At 33.8% G+C, this 23,708-nt stretch overlaps 1 protein-coding gene across 4 annotated transcripts; it reads right to left on the reverse strand.

Annotated features, from left to right (window-relative positions):
• Positions 1-6: 6 nt before the first annotated feature.
• Positions 7-21,983, reverse strand: tnnt2e (troponin T2e, cardiac). 4 transcript variants are annotated; one of them, XM_056367367.1, is made up of 13 exons: positions 21,366-21,983; positions 21,038-21,052; positions 20,496-20,516; positions 19,767-19,788; positions 19,608-19,668; positions 18,622-18,738; positions 18,451-18,528; positions 17,261-17,374; positions 17,030-17,142; positions 16,739-16,829; positions 15,890-15,930; positions 2,045-2,082; positions 7-164 (listed from the first exon to the last, which is right to left on the reverse strand). In XM_056367367.1, the coding sequence occupies exons 1-13, from the start codon at positions 21,430-21,432 to the stop codon at positions 130-132; spliced, it is 813 nt and encodes a 270-aa protein (XP_056223342.1). In that variant the 5' UTR covers positions 21,433-21,983; the 3' UTR covers positions 7-129. The 4 variants fall into 4 exon arrangements, 3 of the variants coding, with proteins under 3 accessions (XP_056223342.1, XP_056223343.1, XP_056223344.1); XR_008826442.1 differs by lacking the exon at positions 15,890-15,930 and adding an exon at positions 2,245-2,396 and having other exon boundaries at positions 114-164; positions 21,366-21,982; XM_056367368.1 differs by lacking the exon at positions 2,045-2,082 and having other exon boundaries at positions 21,366-21,981.
• Between the last annotated feature and the right edge of the window lie 1,725 nt (positions 21,984-23,708).

Here is a 23,708-nt window from a genome sequence, read left to right on the forward strand (position 1 = left end):
CGTGACTCAAAAGCACAAGTTTCTTTATTGTTTGTGTACATCAAGTGAACATTAATGTCATCTGATTCAATAGTGCTGCTCATTTTCCGACGTCTCCTCAGAGAACTCCTGCTGAGGTCCTCCTCTATCTCAGCCTGCCCTTGCCCTTGCCTCTTCCTTTGGCGCTGTGGAGTCACAGACAAAAATCATTTAACAATTAAGTGTGTATGCATAAATGCAAATTAAGTTCGTTGTTACAGTTTCAGGTGTGCCCCTGACAATCACAGTGTATGTTAAAAGCTGGGTATCACATTTTAAGATACTACTGGCAATACGGTACAGACGCCCATTGTAAATAATCCTATTAAAAAACATTTTTGGAGTATTAAACAACTTCATTGTTATTTCATATTGTCTTATTTATTTAAATTTGAAGTCTACTTACAATTAAGACCTAAGTTTTTTCTACTCTCGCTCTATTTAGGAGTACAGGCATGGTTTTCTGGCTAAATCCTTTTTTCATTTAACAAAAGAGAAATTCTGATTTAAATTCGGAACTAATGGATCAAAGAATAAATAAATGGTTTTTGCTACTTCAGTTTTTGACATTTGTGGCTTCAGATTAACTTTAGTCACTACCAAAGAAGCATTACCCAGACCTCTGTGTGAATGAATTAACCTGCCAGTACACATTCTCGTCTGAATATAGACAGATTTTTCTTCAAGTGTAACATTTCATCAATACATGTAGTGCCATAAGTACTCTAGTGTTCATTAAGAAAATGACATTGGCATAGTAGAGAGTGAACTGGAGTGGAGGGATAATTGAGGAGAAGGCAAACACCAAAGCATCATGCAATTAGAGGGCAAAGCACACAATTTCACACAAAACACAGATGGTAAATGAAGATTGTACTCTCAACAACCTTACCTTTGATACGCTGTCTTTGTTGTCTTTTTTTGCACCTTTGCCAATAAGATCTGATACAACCACAGTTTAATCTACCAGATAATCGACTTGAAAAGCAGGGTGTAAACACTTACCAGAAAATTCAACACAGATGTCTTGTTTCCTTTCTGCCCTAAACTTTTATGTACTAAACTTTTCAAGAGTCCGTTTTCCCAAGAATGGCCATGCAGATCGATTTACATTTCAAAATTTGGAACTGATACTGATACATGAAGTATTGAGCGTCTGAGGCTTTGTCATCTTGCAGGACAAATGGCTGATGTGGGAATCCAGTCTGTCTGGTTTTTGGATGTTCGTTCAAACCACAAGAGCTTCTCTAGTTTATCAATTTCAAAGCTCAAATGTAACTGCGGATCAGTACCACAATGTTTTCAGCCAGCTTAGAATAAGACATAAAGAGGGATGCTGAGTAATAGATGAATGGAAAAGAGTTGCTACATTAGTTAAGAGAATAAGGAATACTAAGGAGTGTATAATCCAGTGGAGAATAGTTTAAAAAAAAAAAATGCTGCATTCATGCCCAAAAAAAGGCTGCATTACACAAGAACTTTAAAAAAAGAGAACAGAATTTCTACTACTTGGGTGACCTTTTCCATGGCTGTCTCAAACAGGTAAAAATCTGAATGTTTTTTTTACTTGTTTACAGCCTAAGAGTTAGAAATATGTTTACTACACTATATTCACTATGTTAATCTACAGTATGCTCACAACTCACTCAGAAAGAACTGCATCACATGTTCCCACTTTATATTAAGTAGGATGATGTGACTTTAAAAGGCCTTGGGTATAAGAGATAATGTAACACTGGACTGAAGATCTGAAAATTACAATCTCATTTACCTGTAAAGCAGTGAAAGAAAGAGTTTAAACGTGTTCTAGGATAGCGATAGCTATGCATAAAATATCAAAATCAGCTTTAAAGAATAGATTTTGCCAGAAAAATGATCTGACTAAATATATCCCGAGGCTCTTTAAATGAGAACCAGCTCAATACTACATCAGTGGCTTTTAGGAAAAAGACTGAGCACCAATTTGAACTACACCTCAGATTTTTCAGGAAATCTGAGGTGTGGTTCAAAGGTGGCTGCTACTTACCTTTGGTGGTCCTGAACGCGAGCCTGGAGCAGATTGATCTGTGGGTGACAAACATGGAGGACGGACTAAGGACACAAACAACAGCAGAGACAGCCGGACACTAGCTGAGCCAAAGAGCGGACCTTGTGGTCCTAAAGAGGGGCAGAGCAAGACATATTCACCTGACTTGCAGAGAATTTCAACTGCAGATGGGGACTCACCTCTAGTCTTCCTGACTGAGCTATCAGTCAACTAAATCCCAAAGGGTTGGCCACAGACGCTCAGAACTACAATATTTTTTATGACGTTCTGGTTGTGCTTGCATCATGAGCAGTCAAAATGTCCCTTACAGCTACAACTGAGGGATGAGACACTGTCAGAGAAATGTCATTGAGATCAAATTATAGATGTCAAAAGTTGGAAAAAAAGTACAACAGCTGAAATAATGTTCTAGAGACATGGATTCAGATTTTAAACAGTGTATACACTATACTATGACATTTTTATGCCTTACTATATACTTCGACATTTTTTGCCTTAATGCCTTACTATACTCTGTCGTGTTTGAGTTTTTATGCCTTATTATACTGTCGTTTCTATGACATTTTATGCCTTACTATACTCTGTCGTGTTTGAGTTTTTATGCCTTACTATACTGTCGTTTAAATGCCTTACTACACTATGTTGTTTTATGCCTTACTATACTAAGTTGTAATTATGAGTTTTTATGCCTTACTATTTTATGTAATTTTTTATGAGTTTTTATGCCTTACTATACTGTCGTTTATATGGCTTACTGTACAATGTCATTTCTATGAGTTTTTATGCCTTACTATACTATGACGCTTTTATGCCTTACTATACGATGACATTTTTATGCCTTACTATACTATGTCGTTATGAGTTTTTATGCCTTACTATACTAAGACATTTTTATGCCTTAATAAACTATGATGTTTTTATGCCTTACTATACTAAGACATTTTTATGCCTTAATAAACTGATGTTTTTATGCCTTACTATACTATGTCGTTTATATACCTTCCTATACGATGACATTTTTATGCCGTTTTTATGCCTTACTATACTATGATGTTTTTACGTGTTACTATACTATGATGTTTTTATGCCTAATTATATTATGATGTTTTTATGACCCCTTATTGCATTAATATTCTATCATGTTTTTATGACTTTTTATGCCATACTATACTAAGACTTGTTTGGCATTTTTATGCCTTAGTATGCTATGTCGTTTGATGAGTCACCATACTATGACGTTTTTATGACGTTTTATGCCTTAATATACCATCATGTATTTTTTACCTTTTATGCCATACTATACTAAGACTTTTTTGGCATTTTTATGCCTTACTATGCTATGTCGTTTGATGCCTCACCATACTATGACGTTTTTATGACTTTTATTGCATTAATATTCTATCATGTTTACTACAGTCCTCGCTGCAGTCGGCCCCGGTTCGAATCCCGCATCGGACGGCCCTTCGCTGCATGTCATTCCCCCTCTCTCTGCCTCCCCGTTTCCTGTCTCTCTCCACTTCACTGTCCAATAAAGGCATAAAAAGCCCCAAAAAATATTTGATATGCTATGTGTTTGATGCCTCACCATCTTACGACGTTTTTATGACCTTTTATGCATTAATATACTATCATGTTTTTTTGACTTATTTTGCCATACTATACTATGACGTTTTTTGGCATTTGTATGCCATTGTAAACTAAGACTTTTTTGGCATTTTTATGCCTTACTATGCTATGTCGTTTGATGCCTCACCATCTTACGACGTTTTTATGACCTTTTATGCATTAATATACTATCATGTTTTTTTTACTTTTTTTGCCATACTATACTATGACGTTTTTTGGCATTTTTATGCCATTGTATACTAAGACTTTTTTTTGCATTTTTATGCCTTAATATGCTATGTCGGTTGATGCCTCACCATACTATGAAGTTTTTATGACGTTTTATGCCTTAATATACTATCATGTTTTTATGAATTTTTTTGCCATGCTATACTATGACGTTTTTTGGCATTTTTATGCCATACTATACTAAGACTATTTTGGCATTTCCATGCCTTACTATGCTATGCCGGTTGATGCCTCACCATACTATGACGTTTTTAATGACGTTTTATGCATTAATATACCATCATGTTTTTTTGACCTTTTATGCCATACTATACTAAGACTTTTTTGGCATTTTTATGCCTTACTATGCTATGTCGTTTGATGCCTCATCATACTATGACGTTTTTATGACTTTTAATGCATTAATATACTTTCATGTTTTTTTCAATTTTTTTGCCATACTATACTATGACGTTTTTTCGCATTTATATGCCATTGTAAACTAGGACTTTTTTGGCATTTTCATACCTTACTATGCTATGTCGTTTGATGCCTCACCATACTATGACGTTTTTATGACTTTTATTGCATTAATATTCTATCATGTTTACTACAGTCCTCGCTGCAGTCGGCCCCGGTTCGAATCCCGCATCGGACGGCCCTTCGCTGCATGTCATTCCCCCTCTCTCTGCCTCCCCGTTTCCTGTCTCTCTCCACTTCACTGTCCAATAAAGGCATAAAAAGCCCCAAAAAATATTTGATATGCTATGTGTTTGATGCCTCACCATCTTACGACGTTTTTATGACCTTTTATGCATTAATATACTATCATGTTTTTTTGACTTATTTTGCCATACTATACTATGACGTTTTTTGGCATTTGTATGCCATTGTAAACTAAGACTTTTTTGGCATTTTTATGCCTTACTATGCTATGTCGTTTGATGCCTCACCATCTTACGACGTTTTTATGACCTTTTATGCATTAATATACTATCATGTTTTTTTTACTTTTTTTGCCATACTATACTATGACGTTTTTTGGCATTTTTATGCCATTGTATACTAAGACTTTTTTTTGCATTTTTATGCCTTAATATGCTATGTCGGTTGATGCCTCACCATACTATGAAGTTTTTATGACGTTTTATGCCTTAATATACTATCATGTTTTTATGAATTTTTTTGCCATGCTATACTATGACGTTTTTTGGCATTTTTATGCCATACTATACTAAGACTATTTTGGCATTTCCATGCCTTACTATGCTATGCCGGTTGATGCCTCACCATACTATGACGTTTTTAATGACGTTTTATGCATTAATATACCATCATGTTTTTTTGACCTTTTATGCCATACTATACTAAGACTTTTTTGGCATTTTTATGCCTTACTATGCTATGTCGTTTGATGCCTCATCATACTATGACGTTTTTATGACTTTTAATGCATTAATATACTTTCATGTTTTTTTCAATTTTTTTGCCATACTATACTATGACGTTTTTTCGCATTTATATGCCATTGTAAACTAGGACTTTTTTGGCATTTTCATACCTTAATATGATATGTCATTTGATGCCTCACCATACTATGACGTTTTTATGACTTTTAATGCATTAATATACTATCATGTTTTTATGAATTTTTTTGCCATGCTATACTATGATGTTTTTTGGCATTTTTATGCCACTGTATACTAAGACTATTTTTGCATTTTTATGCCTTAATATGCTATGTCGGTTGATGCCTCACCATACTATGACGTTTTTATGACGTTTTATGCCTTAATATACCATCATGTTTTTTTGACCTTTTATGCCATACTATACTAAGACTTTTTTTGCCATACTATACTAAGTCTTTCTGGGCATTTTTATGCCTTAATATGCTATCTCGTTTGATGCCTCACCATACTATGACGTTTTTATGATTTTTAATGCATTAATATACTATCATGTTTTTTTTTATTTTTTTGCCATACTATACTATGAAGTTTTTTGGCATTTTTATGCCATTGTATGTTAAGACTTTTTTGGCATTTTTATGCCTTAATATGCTATGTCGTTTGATGCCTCACCATACTATGACGTTTTTATGACCTTTTATGCATGAATATACTATCATGTTTTTATGAATTTTTTTGCCATACTATACTAAGACATTTTTGGCATTTTTATGCCTTACTATGCTATTTCGTTTGATGCCACACCATACTATGACGTTTTTATGATTTTTAATGCATTAATATACTATCATGTTTTTTTTTATTTTTTTGCCATATTATACTATGATGTTTTTTGGCATTTTTATGCCTCAATATGCTATGTCGTTTGATGCCTCACCATACTATGACGTTTTTATGACGTTTTATGCCTTAATATACTATCATGTTTTTATGAATTTCTTTGCCATACTATACTATGACGTCTTTTGACTTTTTTTGCCATTGTATACTAAGACTTTTTAGGCATTTTTATGCCTTACTATGCTATGTCGTTTGATGCCTCATCATACTATGACGTTTTTATGACGTTTTATGCCTTAATATACCATCATGTTTTTTTGACCTTTTATGCCATACTATACTAAGTCTTTTTGGCATTTTTATGCCATTGTATGTTAAGACTTTTTTGGCATTTTTATGCCTCAATATGCTATGTCGTTTGATGCCTCAAGATACTATGACGTTTTTATGACGTTTTATGCCTTAATATACCATCATGTTTTTTTGACCTTTTATGCCATACTATACTAAGTCTTTTTGGGCATTTTTATGCCTTACTATGCTATCTCGTTTGATGCCTCACCATCTTACGACGTTTTTATGACCTTTTATGCATGAATATACTATCATGTTTTTTTTACTTTTTTTGCCATACTATACTATGATGTTTTTTGGAATTTTTATGCCATTGTAAACTAAGACTTTTTTGGCATTTTTATGCCTCAATATGATATGTCATATGATGCCTCACCATACTATGACGTTTTTATGACTTTTAATGCATTAATATACTATCATGTTTTTATGAATTTTTTTGCCATACTATACTATGACGTTTTTTGGCATTTTTTATGCCATTGTATACTAAAACTTTTTTGGCATTTTTATGCCTTAATATGCTATGTCGTTTGATGCCTCACCATACTATGACGTTTTTATGACGTTTTATGCCTTAATATACTATCATGTTTTTATGAATTTCTTTGCCATACTATACTATGACGTCTTTTGACTTTTTTTGCCATTGTATACTAAGACTTTTTAGGCATTTTTATGCCTTACTATGCTATGTCGTTTGATGCCTCATCATACTATGACGTTTTTATGACCTTTTATGCATGAATATACTATCATGTTTTTTTTACTTTTTTTGCCATACTATACTATGACGTTTTTTGGCATTTTTATGCCATTGTAAACTAAGACTTTTTTGGCATTTTTATGCCTTAATATGATATGTCATTTGATGCCTCACCATACTATGACGTTTTTATGACTTTTAATGCATTAATATACTATCATGTTTTTATGAATTTTTTTGCCATACTATACTATGACGTTTTTTGGCATTTTTATGCCATTGTATACTAAAACTTTTTTGGCATTTTTATGCCTTAATATGCTATGTCATTTGATGTCTCACCATACTATGACGTTTTTATGACTTTTAATGCATTAATATACTATCATGTTTTTTTCAATTTTTTTGCCATACTATACTATGACGTTTTTTGGCATTTTTATGCCATTGTAAACTAGGACTTTTTTGGCATTTTTATGACTTAATATGCTATGTCGTTTGATGCCTCACCATCTTACGACGTTTTTATGACCTTTTATGCATTAATATACTATCATGTTTTTTTGACTTTTTTTGCCATTGTATACTAAGACTTTTTTTCGCATTTTTATACCTTAATATGCTATCTCGTTTGATGCCTCACCATACTATGATGTTTTTATGATTTTTAATGCATTAATATACTATCATGTTTTTTTCAATTTTTTTGCCATACTATACTATGACGTTTTTTGGCATTTTTATGCCATTGTATACTAAAACTTTTTTGGCATTTTTATGCCTTAATATGCTATGTCGTTTGATACCTCACCATACTATGACGTTTTTATGACTTTTAATCCATTAATATACTATCATGTTTTTTTTACTTTTTTTGCCATACTATACTATGACGTTTTTTGGCATTTTTATGCCATTGTAAACTAAGACTTTTTTGGCATTTTTATGCCTTAATATGATATGTCATTTGATGCCTCACCATACTATGACGTTTTTATGACGTTTTATGCCTTAATATACTATCATGTTTTTATGAATTTCTTTGCCATACTATACTATGACGTCTTTTGACTTTTTTTGCCATTGTATACTAAAACTTTTTAGGCATTTTTATGCCTTACTATGCTATGTCGTTTGATGCCTCATCATACTATGACGTTTTTATGACCTTTTATGCATGAATATACTATCATGTTTTTTTTACTTTTTTTGCCATACTATACTATGACGTTTTTTGGCATTTTTATGCCATTGTAAACTAAGACTTTTTTGGCATTTTTATGCCTTAATATGATATGTCATTTGATGCCTCACCATACTATGACGTTTTTATGACTTTTAATGCATTAATATACTATCATGTTTTTATGAATTTTTTTGCCATACTATACTATGACGTTTTTTGGCATTTTTATGCCATTGTATACTAAAACTTTTTTGGCATTTTTATGCCTTAATATGCTATGTCGTTTGATACCTCACCATACTATGACGTTTTTATGACTTTTAATCCATTAATATACTATCATGTTTTTTTCAATTTTTTTTCCATACTATACTATGACGTTTTTTGGCATTTTTATGCCATTGTATACTAAAACTTTTTTGGCATTTTTATGCCTTAATATGCTATGTCATTTGATGTCTCACCATACTATGACGTTTTTATGACTTTTAATGCATTAATATACTATCATGTTTTTTTCAATTTTTTTGCCATACTATACTATGACGTTTTTTGGCATTTTTATGCCATTGTAAACTAGGACTTTTTTGGCATTTTTATGACTTAATATGCTATGTCGTTTGATGCCTCACCATCTTACGACGTTTTTATGACGTTTTTATGACCTTTTATGCATTAATATACTATCATGTTTTTTTGACTTTTTTTGCCATTGTATACTAAGACTTTTTTTCGCATTTTTATACCTTAATATGCTATCTCGTTTGATGCCTCACCATACTATGATGTTTTTATGATTTTTAATGCATTAATATACTATCATGTTTTTTTCAATTTTTTTGCCATACTATACTATGACGTTTTTTGGCATTTTTATGCCATTGTAAACTAAGACTTTTTTGGCATTTTTATGCCTTAATATGATATGTCATTTGATGCCTCACCATACTATGACGTTTTTATGACTTTTAATGCATTAATATACTATCATGTTTTTATGAATTTTTTTGCCATACTATACTATGACGTTTTTTGGCATTTTTATGCCATTGTATACTAAAACTTTTTTGGCATTTTTATGCCTTAATATGCTATGTCGTTTGATACCTCACCATACTATGACGTTTTTATGACTTTTAATCCATTAATATACTATCATGTTTTTTTCAATTTTTTTGCCATGCTATACTATGACGTTTTTTGGCATTTTTATGCCATACTATACTAAGACTATTTTGGCATTTCCATGCCTTACTATGCTATGCCGGTTGATGCCTCACCATACTATGACGTTTTTAATGACGTTTTATGCATTAATATACCATCATGTTTTTTTGACCTTTTATGCCATACTATACTAAGACTTTTTTGGCATTTTTATGCCTTACTATGCTATGTCGTTTGATGCCTCATCATACTATGACGTTTTTATGACTTTTAATGCATTAATATACTTTCATGTTTTTTTCAATTTTTTTGCCATACTATACTATGACGTTTTTTCGCATTTATATGCCACTGTATACTAAGACTATTTCTGCATTTTTATGCCTTAATATGCTATGTCGGTTGATGCCTCATCAGACTATGACGTTTTTATGACTTTTAATGCATTAATATACTATCATGTTTTTTTCAATTTTTTTGCCATACTATACTATGACGTTTTTTGGCATTTTTATGCCATTGTAAACTACGACTTTTTTGGCATTTTTATGCCTTACTATGCTATGTCGTTTGATGCCTCATCATACTATGACGTTTTTATGACTTTTAATGCATTAATATACTTTCATGTTTTTTTCAATTTTTTTGCCATACTATATACTATGACGTTTTTTGGCATTTTTATGCCATTGTATACTAAAACTTTTTTGGCATTTTTATGCCTTAATATGATATGTCATTTGATGCCTCACCATACTATGACGTTTTTATGACTTTTAATGCATTAATATACTATCATGTTTTTATGAATTTTTTTGCCATGCTATACTATGACGTTTTTTGGCATTTTTATGCCACTGTATACTAAGACTATTTCTGCATTTTTATGCCTTAATATGCTATGTCGGTTGATGCCTCACCATACTATGACGTTTTTATGACGTTTTATGCCTTAATATACCATCATGTTTTTTTGACCTTTTATGCCATACTATACTAAGTCTTTCTGGGCATTTTTATGCCTTAATATGCTATCTCGTTTGATGCCTCACCATACTATGACGTTTTTATGATTTTTAATGCATTAATATACGATCATGTTTTTTTTTATTTTTTTGCCATACTATACTATGACGTTTTTTGGCATTTTTATGCCATTGTAAACTAAGACTTTTTTGGCATTTTTATGCCTTAATATGATATGTCATTTGATGCCTCACCATACTATGACGTTTTTATGACTTTTAATGCATTAATATACTATCATGTTTTTATGAATTTTTTTGCCATACTATACTATGACGTTTTTTGGCATTTTTATGCCATTGTATACTAAAACTTTTTTGGCATTTTTATGCCTTAATATGCTATGTCGTTTGATACCTCACCATACTATGACGTTTTTATGACTTTTAATCCATTAATATACTATCATGTTTTTTTCAATTTTTTTGCCATACTATACTATGACGTTTTTTGGCATTTTTATGCCATTGTATACTAAAACTTTTTTGGCATTTTTATGCCTTAATATGCTATGTCGTTTGATGTCTCACCATACTATGACGTTTTTATGTCTTTTAATCCATTAATATACTATCATGTTTTTTTCAATTTTTTTGCCATGCTATACTATGACGTTTTTTGGCATTTTTATGCCATACTATACTAAGACTATTTTGGCATTTCCATGCCTTACTATGCTATGCCGGTTGATGCCTCACCATACTATGACGTTTTTAATGACGTTTTATGCATTAATATACCATCATGTTTTTTTGACCTTTTATGCCATACTATACTAAGACTTTTTTGGCATTTTTATGCCTTACTATGCTATGTCGTTTGATGCCTCATCATACTATGACGTTTTTATGACTTTTAATGCATTAATATACTTTCATGTTTTTTTCAATTTTTTTGCCATACTATACTATGACGTTTTTTCGCATTTATATGCCATTGTAAACTAGGACTTTTTTGGCATTTTCATACCTTAATATGCTTTGTCGTTTGATGCCTCATCAGACTATGACGTTTTTATGACTTTTAATGCATTAATATACTATCATGTTTTTTTCAATTTTTTTGCCATACTATACTATGACGTTTTTTGGCATTTTTATGCCATTGTAAACTACGACTTTTTTGGCATTTTTATGCCTTACTATGCTATGTCGTTTGATGCCTCATCATACTATGACGTTTTTATGACTTTTAATGCATTAATATACTTTCATGTTTTTTTCAATTTTTTTGCCATACTATATACTATGACGTTTTTTGGCATTTTTATGCCATTGTATACTAAAACTTTTTTGGCATTTTTATGCCTTAATATGATATGTCATTTGATGCCTCACCATACTATGACGTTTTTATGACTTTTAATGCATTAATATACTATCATGTTTTTATGAATTTTTTTGCCATGCTATACTATGACGTTTTTTGGCATTTTTATGCCACTGTATACTAAGACTATTTCTGCATTTTTATGCCTTAATATGCTATGTCGGTTGATGCCTCACCATACTATGACGTTTTTATGACGTTTTATGCCTTAATATACCATCATGTTTTTTTGACCTTTTATGCCATACTATACTAAGTCTTTCTGGGCATTTTTATGCCTTAATATGCTATCTCGTTTGATGCCTCACCATACTATGACGTTTTTATGATTTTTAATGCATTAATATACTATCATGTTTTTTTTTATTTTTTTGCCATACTATACTATGACGTTTTTATGACGTTTTTTGGCATTTTTATGCCATTGTAAACTAAGACTTTTTTGGCATTTTTATGCCTTAATATGATATGTCATTTGATGCCTCACCATACTATGACATTTTTATGACTTTTAATGCATTAATATACTATCATGTTTTTATGAATTTTTTTGCCATGCTATACTATGACGTTTTTTGGCATTTTTATGCCACTGTATACTAAGACTATTTTTGCATTTTTATGCCTTAATATGCTATGTCGGTTGATGCCTCACCATACTATGACGTTTTTATGACGTTTTATGCCTTAATATACCATCATGTTTTTTTGACCTTTTATGCCATACTATACTAAGTCTTTCTGGGCATTTTTATGCCTTAATATGCTATCTCGTTTGATGCCTCACCATACTATGACGTTTTTATGATTTTTAATGCATTAATATACTATCATGTTTTTTTAAATTTTTTTGCCATACTATACTATGACGTTTTTTGGCATTTTTATGCCATTGTATGTTAAGACTTTTTAGGCATTTTTATGCCTTAATATGATATGTCGTTTGATGCCTCACCATACTATGACGTTTTTACGACGTTTTATGCCTTAATATACTATCATGTTTTTATGAATTTTTTTGCCATACTATACTATGACGTTTTTTGACTTTTTTTGCCATTGTATACTAAGACTTTTTTGGCATTTTTATGCCTTAATATGCTATGTCGTTTGATGCCTCACCATCTTACGACGTTTTTATGACCTTTTATGCATGAATATACTATCATGTTTTTTTTTACTTTTTTTGCCATACTATACTAAGTATTTTTTGGCATTTTTATGCCTTAATATGCTATGTCGTTTGATACCTCACCATACTATGACGTTTTTATGACTTTTAATGCATTAGTATACTATCATGTTTTTTTCAATTTTTTTTCCATATTATACTATGACGTTTTTTGGCATTTTTATGCCATTGTAAACTAGGACTTTTTTGGCATTTTTATGCCTTACAATGCTATCTCATTTGATGCCTCACCGTACTATGACGTTTTTATGACTTTTAATCCATTAATATACTATCATGTTTTTTTCAATTTTTTTTCCGTACTATACTATGAAGTTTTTTGGCATTTTTATGCCATTGTAAACTAAGACTTTTTTGGCATTTTTATGCCTTAATATGATATGTCGTTTGATGCCTCACCATACTATGACGTTTTTATGACTTTTAATCCATTAATATACCATCATGTTTTTTTGACCTTTTATGCCATATGACGTTTTTTGGCATTTTTATGCCTTAATATGATATGTCATTTGATGCCTCACCATACTATGACGTTTTTTGGCATTTTTATGCCATTGTATACTAAGACTTTTTTGGCATTTTTATGCCTTAATATGCTATGTCGTTTGATGCCTCACAGTACTATGACGTTTTTATGACTTTTAATGCATTAATATACTATCATGTTTTTTTTTATGTCATTTTCATGAGTTTTTATGCAGTTAGGCATTAAAACATCATCATATAGTAAGGTATAAAAAGCCACAAAGACATATTATTGTTAGGCATAAGAATGTCATAGTATAGCAAGGCATAAAAAGACATGAAAACATCACAGTTATAGAATAGTGCAAGATATTAATTGTTATACATTTAAATAAGTTTGACTTAAGAATAAAAGTGAGACATTTATATATATGTGTGTGTGAAGGACACAGACATATTCAGGACACATCTGGAGATCCTGTTTAGATTGATGAATGTTTGTATTTGCTTATATTGTTAAAATCCCACAGATGGAGAATGATCTCAGGACCTCTGAAGAAGGACAAGTAAAACCTAAGAGGCGCCATGGATGTGATCACATCAGAGAGCAAAAGACCATACAATCAGTCGAACTTGGTATTTGGAGAAAGATCTTAGTGTGCCTTGTACCAAATCTTTCCTTTGTTCACAAATAAAACCAGCCACATTGTGGTGTTGACTTGTCGGTATGAATACTTTTCATCTTTCTGACATAACAAATCATCTTTTCAATGAGGCATAATAAACAACATAGTATAGTAAGGCATAAAAAGTCATAATATAGTAAGACGTAAAAAGTCTAAAACGACATAGTATATTAAGTCATTAAAACGTCATCGTATAGTGAGGCATAAGAAGTCATATAAATGACTTGGTATAGTAAGGCATAAACATGTCATAGTATAGCAAGGCATAAAAAAGTCATAAAAACTACATCATATATTAAGGCGTAAAAAGTCAAAGAAACCTCATAGAATAGTAAGGCATAACAACCACACAGTATAGCAAGACATAAAAAGTCATAAAAACATCATAGTGTACTAAGGCATAAAAAGTTATGAGTACAACATAGTATAAAGTAAGGCATAAAAACGCCACAGTATAGTGAGGCGTAAAAAGTCATAAAAATGTCATAGCATAATAAGGCATTAAAATGTCATAGTAAGCAAGGCAGAAAAATTATGTAGTTAGGCATAAAAAGGCCAAAAAACAACATAGTATACTAAGGCGTGAAAAGTCATAAAAACGATATAGTATAGTAAGGTATAAAAAAGTCATAGTATAGTAAGGCATAAAGTTGTCATAGTATATTAAGGTATAAAAAAAGGCACAGTATAGTAAGGCATAAAAAAGTCATCGTATTCATGTTGATATTTTCATGGGATTTTTCCACAGAAACTACCCCCATACTTTGACAGATCCACCATTTCATGTTTACTCATGCAATCAACCTGACTGCTAGCCTACTGAAGACAGAAGCCAGGGTAGCTTGCTAGTTAATGCTAGATAAAATGGTTAAATAGATATTCTCACATGACGTGAGCCTCAGATAGCCCTTGCCCTTTCAGTCAATCAAATGCTAGCATGCCTAAAATCGGTTGTGTTGGAGACATATCCTCTTGGAAAGCACATTGGAATGATCAAATGTGACTTCACTCCAAACATAGTGCGAACGAGTTCACTCAAATATACGTCCATAAGCAAACCTACACCCTTGTAAGAAAGCTCCCCTGCAGAATGTGAGGTTTTCTCCTTCTGCCAACACTGTATGACAGCTGCAGGAAGCTTGGAAATACACACTCTACATCTTTTATGTTCATTCTGGATTTTCTTACCTTTGGCCATTTTCCCATTTTCCATCTCCACAGTAATCTAAGCTAAACAGCTGCTGGCCAAAACCTTACATTCAACAGAGAGATATGCAAGTAGTATAGATCTTTTCATATAACTGTCGACAAGAAATAATTTCCTAAAATATCAAACTACTGTCTTATGTTTCTGGTTCTTTAAATTGTGCATACTTTAACGGTAAACACTGACTAGCTGTAGTCATAGAATATCTGACTTTTGGGACTTCTCTTCCTGGATTAAATACAACCACAGTCCAGCTTGTGCAAGCTTCCTCATCAAGACACAACACCAGCTTCACCTTCTGTTTGTGTCGCTCAGCTGCTTCCTGCAGCCCGAGTCTCGGTTTGTGACCCTTCAGCACACGGACAGCAAAACTACACAACAAACATGAGGCTCACTCTCCTCATTAAGAGTTACTCACAACTTCTGCTGCTCATTGATTCGGGTCTGGAGCACATTGATCTGGAAGTCAGGTCACATTTATTTTAGATAGGTGCCCTGAGGACAGCCTTGCATTAGAAGTGTAGTAGTTTAAGCTTTCAAAATATGTGGCTTTTTCAGGGCTGTAGACTGTGCACCATCAGTTTGCAGTTTGGCTTTATCATTTTATCCAATTAACTAAATTGATGTAGGAACATAAATCAGTTTAAATTGTTAATATATTATAGATGCGCTGATTTCTTAGGCATGCCATAGAGATTTATTGATTTCTTTTTTTCTTAAAAAAAAAACAAAAAAAAACCCACTAAGATCTACATCCTATTATTTCCTTATTTTGCAAGCAAAAATCATTAACAAATATTAAGGAGTTTTGGGAAATATACTCCCTCATTTACTGGGAGTTAGCAGGGGAGATTTAATGCTGCAGCTGGACCCAGCAGCCAGTTAGCGCAGCTTAGCATAAAGATGGGAAACAATTAGCCTGGCTCTGTTCAAAGGTAATAAAATCTGCCTAGTACCTATAAGGCTCACTAGTTAGCATATTATTTTTCATTGGACGGAGCCAAGATAACCGTTTCCCTGTTTCCAGTCTTTGCTAAGATAAGCTAATTGGCTGCTCCTAAATGTAACTTCAGATTTACCATACAGACATGAGAGTATTTCCCCAAATGTCAAACTATTCTTTTAAAAATATTTCCTAACCAGACTAAATTAACTTTTTAACTAACACCATTGTTTTAGAGGCAGGTAAGTTTGGAGAGAAAGGGTTTTCACTTATGCGATTTCACGGAGCAATCGCCACATGAACGTCCCGAGGCAAAGTACTTACATCATATTTCTGTCTCTTCAATTTCTCGCCAAGGTCAAACTTCTCAGCCTCCAGTGTCAGCAGCCACTGCCACAGCTCATTGGCCTTCTCCCTTTTGAGCAAAAACCAGGAGGAGTTAAAAATCAGAAAACTCAAAGGCCCTGTTAAAACTGTAAAACACTGACATTGGGAATGGGAAGTTGATGGCAGTTTATAGACAAAAAATATCCTGCATCAGTCTGGAAATGTGGTTATCAGTCTGTCTACAGAACTGTGAAAAATAACTGCTTAGCAAAAACTCTGTGTCCTTACTTCAATTTGTCCTCATTGAGATGGTCAATGTTGAGAGGCTTCCTCCTCTCTGCCAGGATCTTCTTCTTCTTCTCTCTCTCCGTCTGCTTCTTAGCTCCCTTCTTGCCATCTTGCTGGATGGGAGAATTAAAAAGATGAAAGAACAAGAAAGAAAGAAGCCACATTTACATTACAAACTAAGCAGCAAATTTTGAAACTCAAATGCATGTGTGCTTCTGTGGGATGACTGACCCTCTGTTGGACGCCACCATACTGCTGAGTCATGTTTGTCAGAGCTTTTTTCTTCTTGGCGTCTTCATCCAGCTTCTTACGTGCCTCCTCCAGCTCCTTCCTCTCCTTCTCTTCCTGCAGTACAGATTGTACAACATAGTCATGGGGGAAAAGAAACACCTGCTCACCTTCGAAATACTAAAGTAACCTTTACCATAGCTGCAAGAAAATCTGCCATGACAATTAGTTTAATTTTGATTTCAAGATTTACCTACATTTACTTATTTCTTTGTCCACTTGGGGGCAGTGGATACAAGGTGTAACCACATCATCAACATATTATTACTTTTTAGGTTGATCTGCAAAGTTACCATTTATTCAGTTCATATGAAGCAACTTTATTTACGATTCATTTGAAACCGTGTTTCTGGCTTTTAAGCTGCTAAATGCTATACTGTGTTCACTAGCTAGATGCTAACTTTTAATTGTGTGCCCATTATTCCTGGGGAAGGCAGTGTATAGCTGCCTGCGGCAGCTGAAGACAATGCTCTGGGAGCCTTGAGAGTGAACCAAAACATTAAAGCTGCAGGCTGTAAAACCAAAACGAGCTGAAAGACACTAAAACGCTCTGTATAGCTATAAGAGGTACTGCAGAATTTGGTAATAGTTGTCTTCCTTTCATATTAAACAGTTGTTTTATCCATTGATATTATCAAAAGGATTGACTAGTGGAGCTTTAAAGTAAGAAAGAGAAAACTCCATCTTGGGGATACATTATTTTTACACAGCAGTCCTAATGTAGTGAATAATTTGTAACAGAAATCAAAACTACGAGGCAAAGACTTAAATTTGATCTAAATCTAGGTCGTCTGAGCCGATATTAAAGCTGCAAAGGACATTTTGTATTGTGACATAAATAAACTTGGCATAGCACACTCATATTTTCAAGATTGGCCTTTCTCTGGTGCTTTGCAGTATATCACATTAAAGAGAGGAAATACTGCCAAAAACATAATGGACAGAATATTACTCCACTGTTGATTAGTAGATTGTATCTGTCACTTCTGCAGCCAGAGAAGATTTCCCACCAGGAGACACACATGTCCCACTCCCTAATTGCATTTGGGAACTCTGAAACTACAGGGTGCCAGTCATTTATTTGTTGTATACAGGGTCATGTCCTGAAAAAGATGAGATGACTGATTACTCACAGCAACGCGAACCTGCCTCTCCTTCTCCTGCTCGGCACGGATCCTCTGCTGTTCAGCCCTCTCAGCACGACGCTTCTCCTGCACATCCATGTCCACACACAAACACACACAATGTAATTGTTGGGTGGTGCATCACTCAAGGGATCTAGCATGCTTCTCTGAAAGACTTACAATCCTGTTAACGAGAGCGATGAGCTCCTCCTCGTCCTTCTTCCTCTGAATGAAGTGGGCCTCGATCAGAGACTGCAGCTCTGTCAGATCCTTCTCCTGACGCTTCTTTTGGATGTCCTGCAGTCATATACACACATTTGTAGTGCTATACTCATGATATCCATTCCAAAACCTCAAAATCAAGACCTGGGTTTAGGATTACAGAAGCCCAAACCAACTCAAAGTTATTCAGTTACCTAAAAGTCATGACACTAAACTATTAAACACTTAGTTCTTAGAAATCTAGAAGTACATAAGAAAAGCAGGCAGACACCACCTTGTAGATACATACACTCAAAAAAAACTTTCACCATACATTTACATGAAATATTTAATAGAAATACAGAACTACTCATTCTGTATTTATTAATTATAAATTCATGATAGTGTATTTGTATCTGTGTTGCATAAAGAAACACTGCTCATACACCTTTCTGTGTGTTCGATGAGGAAATCAATATCATTCATGTCTGTGCACGAGCCTGGCTCTCTAAAAAGGTTAATACATAAATAAATCCTCTCTAATCTATCTTATTTTCTTTTAAACCTGTACAAAAACTAAAGTGTAAAAACGTCCTGTTTCCAGTCTTTGTGGAAAAGCTAAGTTAGTGGTCTGCTGATGCATTTACATGTGAAAAAAAATTGATCATCTCATCTAACACTCAGCAAGAAGATCCCTAAATGTCAAACTATTCTTTTAAAATGGCATCAATCTTGATGCCCCAGTGGCTCAACTACTGGAGCGCGTACCACTTAGGCTCAGTCCTTACTGCAGCGGCCATGGGTTCGAGTCTGACTCAGCCCTCAGCTGCATGTCATCCCCTCTCTCTCTCTCTCTCTCTCTCTCTCTCAAACTGTCCTGTCACTCTCTCACTGTCCCTATCTAAACAAAGGCAAGAAAACTACCCCAAAAAATAATTTTAAATAAAATGACATCAATCACTCACGTCAAAGTCGACTTTATCTCCCTCTGGTATCTTTGGCACAGTTATAGGCGGAGCAAATGCCCTGAAATATAACATTACTGGGTTAGAATAACAAGAACTTTAACTAGTCACCAGTTGGATGATGGGGAATGATTCAAATTCAAATGATGAAAGACTTACTTTGGTTTGGGTTTTGAGTCATCTATTATAGTAAAAAGAAGGGATTATCACAGTTGAGATACCACCTAATACAGTATACTTTTTCATCTTCCGTACAAGTTTATTTTAAATATCAATTAAGTTTTTAAGACCAAATATTAAGAAACCAATATATTTGGATATAAACATTTTTATCTAACATGTCAAATAGCTTGATCATTGAGAAATAAAATGACAATGCTCACTTAGCCTGACTCTCTCCTGCAGGCTGAGATTAGCAATGACTGAATCTCAAAACTGGAACAATAGGAAGCAAACCCACTCAACACACACTAACAAAATTTACCGTGTCTGTGAATAATTACTTGCTGGATTCTGTACAAAAGATTTGATCCTGTCTGTTACAACTATCATGCACTGTCTGTAGCCATTTTATATAGAATGTCCAGCACAATGGTCACATAATGAACAGCATGTGTAACATAATGTGCAACAACATGCTGAAATTCAGTGCACTCTGTCTTTAAAAAAAAAAAAAAAAAAAAAAAGATTTCTTCATGGTGTCTCAAAAGCTGTTTTTGAAATACCACATAGCCTTTATTTTGGCAGTGTTTGTGAGCATGTGTTGTACAGCACTTTGTGGTTTGCAGCAGTCATCAAACAGACAGTTGAAGACACCAGACATTCCTGGTAAACTACAGTAATGATCACAGACTTTAACCATAAGGCCTCCTCAGCAGGCAACAGTACCTTCATCTGCAGCTGGAGACTCTACGGCAGAAGACATTAAAAAAGACTGTTAGTGCATCAGCAGGCAGAATACAAATGGATTTACTGTATTATTCACAAATACTTTTTCACTCAGAGCAGATATCTGCTTTATATATTTTGATATGACAGACGTCCCTTCCTGTCAGAGGGAGAAAGGGAAAGTCTAAACGGTTTCTGTATGCTTTGTCATACTGGGTTACGGTGTGAGTATTCTAAGGGGTTTCAAGCCATGAAAGCTTAGGTTACCTTCAGATAGCAGGGGCAGTTCTTTTATAAGTGTTTTAACAGAATAAATAAGGCACAAGGAAAAAGAAAAATAGTACCATATATGAATTCTTCTGTAACAGGGATTTGTAAAGATTGAAACTTACTATAATTATTCCCCACAAATATCTCAGCACTAAGTTCTTCTTGCCCCAACTAAATGACTGCAAAACAAGGTGGGATGCACATACCAGAGTGATATAGTGTTATTTAGTCACACCATGCATAAAAGTTTGAACAGATACACCATATGTTACCTTCCTCTGCAGGCTCTTTGCGAAGGCAATGTGAGCAGACAGTTGATCAGCGATCATGATCAATGGAAGAAATGGAGAATGGCTCATCAGTAAATATTCATGGTATCATTCAGCTACAATATATTCATGTTACCTAAGGTAATGATTCAGCCAAAACATGCTGAAGTCAAAAGAAAAGATGTCAGACATCAAAACAAAATGCTACTTTTTTTTTCATAAATAAGAACACCACATTAGTTTGAACTGGAACAGCTGATATTCGAGCAATTACAAGAAGGATATTGATTATTGTTTCACAATAGAATTTAACAGTAGAAAAAGTCATTACCTTCAGCGGTGGGAGGTTCTGAGGTGGTGTGAAATAATGAAAATTTGATTATATGCAACAATTCCATTTTAGACAAACAATCTCTTTTTGCAGTCTTAAAGCAAGTAAATACATACTGTATATGCAGTGATGATGAAGAGGTTTACAAAACATTCAAATTAAATAAATCATATTACTGATGTTTAAAATTGAAATCTGAAAAATCAATTTTGTGTCTGTAAATAGATAAAGCCAAAGTAATAATAGCCAAAGTTTCAACAATAATCAGCAGTGACTTTTTCTTGCAGGCAAACGGTAATTTTGTCTGAGTAGATGTCACACTTTAAACAAAGTAGATATCTCATTTTGGAATGATTTCATCAAATACTAACTCAGCAGGCGGCTCCTCAGCAGCCAAACATTGCAGTGATTAGTGAATACTCAACATGAAAAAGCTAATATTGATAAAAGTAAATGAATAGTGACATGCTGTAGTGAGTGAGAAGAGACTGAAAAGACTATTTAATATTTACTAAGATGTGCAGATGGAGGCTCTATTTGAAGAGAATAAGAGCTTTTATATAATTTGTATGTAATGCACAAACAATGCTTTGATTATTCTATAAAACAGCAGCTGCAGTTATAGCCTACTGGCACACAGAAAAATGGAAAAAGAAGAAAATTACCTTCTACTTCAGGCGCAGCTTCTTCTACATAACAAGAACATGACAAAGATTAATGAAGCCATAACCTGTCTTTGTTGGCCAAAAAGCATGACAGGAGAAGACCTGGTGCCCAACACACACTACAGTAATATCCCACAAGTGTGAAAGTGAAGAAAAAAGTGAAAGGCATTATTTACAGACAAAAACAATTCATACAAACCTTTCTTTTTCAGTGCCTCTATGACTGAGTGAACAAAATATGGATTAGTGGATCAGTGCGACGCTGGCAAACAGCTTGCGGCTGGGATTTGGTCAAACTCAGAGCACTGTGATATTGTCTCTTGGGATGCACTGAAAAAACAGTGCATTCATTCTGAACAAAGCTAAAACAGTGAATGATCTGATAACAAACTGAGCCTGTGAGCTGTTTGTAACAATACAAAATCTCAACACATAACAGAACAACAGGAAAAAAAATGTGCAGTTTTTCTCTGTCTACTGCTCAAAAGTACCAATTTATAATTACAACGTATAAAGTCTTGCATTCAGAACCTTACTTAAGTAAAAGTATCAAAACTCGGGGCAGCTCATAGACACGGGGCCTCAACTACACTACTTTTTTGAGAGGAGTCACAGGTCAGTGTGACCTCATAAACATGTTGAGAAATACACTAATTTGCTTTCTTGCCAAAGGTGAGAGATGTTCGTACCTGCTGGTTAGCTTAGATTAGCATAGATTAGCATGAAGACTGGAAACAGAGGAAAGCCTGGCTAGCTAAACCACAAATCTTGTTGACACTTTTTTTTAACAGATTAAACCAAAGATATAACGTGTTGATGTGCAAGCTTTAGAGGTAGCTGTTGGGTGGATTTTGTTACCTTTGGACCGTGGCTTCCTGCTTCCATTATTTGTGGGAAGCTAAGCTAACCAGATGCTAGCTCGAGCTAGATTCTCAGCATAGACATTAGTCTTCCCATCTTACTTGGCAGGAAAGCTAATTGTCATATTTCTCCAAAGTCAAACCGTTGATTTAACAATACATTTTTTGTAACTATAAATACTAAAAGTTAAAAAGAAAAAGAGACATTACTTGAGTACAAAGAGTAGTACTCGAGTAATGTGCTCAGTTACTTTCCATCACTGATGCTTTTATAGTGTGTTTTTGCAGTTAAAAAAAAAAAAAAGAAAAAAAAAAAAGAATATAATGTTATTTGACCAAATAATGGCATGTATTAAAACACCACACATACAGACTTTTGAGTCAAATCTGACTTGGAGTCAAATCAGAAAACCCTCCATGCAACCTTTGTCAGAATATTGAAACACAGATGTATGAGTGCTAAAAATGGGATGAAGATAATTTTGATACAAAGTGACAGTTGTACATTAGCTGACGGATCAGTGTTGACAAATGAAGTGTTAACATTCAAACAGAAAATACATTCAGCTAGCTTGCTATGGTTTTCATCACTGACAGCAGACACTAACAGCAGTAGACACACAGGAAACAAGACTATACACACACACACACACGTGAAGCCGTGCAGAAGCCTTTACCTTCCTCTTCCTGGGTTTCTACCTCTGAGTGGACATAATCAGGTCAGCTACATCTCGCAATGGAAGCTTGGACTTGACATTTTGCTTTCAAAAACACAGTGAATGCTCTCAAAGCCTTTACTTACCTTCCTCCCTGAAAAT

Source organism: Seriola aureovittata, chromosome 22 (assembly GCF_021018895.1).
Source record: "Seriola aureovittata isolate HTS-2021-v1 ecotype China chromosome 22, ASM2101889v1, whole genome shotgun sequence".
NCBI lineage: Eukaryota > Metazoa > Chordata > Actinopteri > Carangiformes > Carangidae > Seriola > Seriola aureovittata.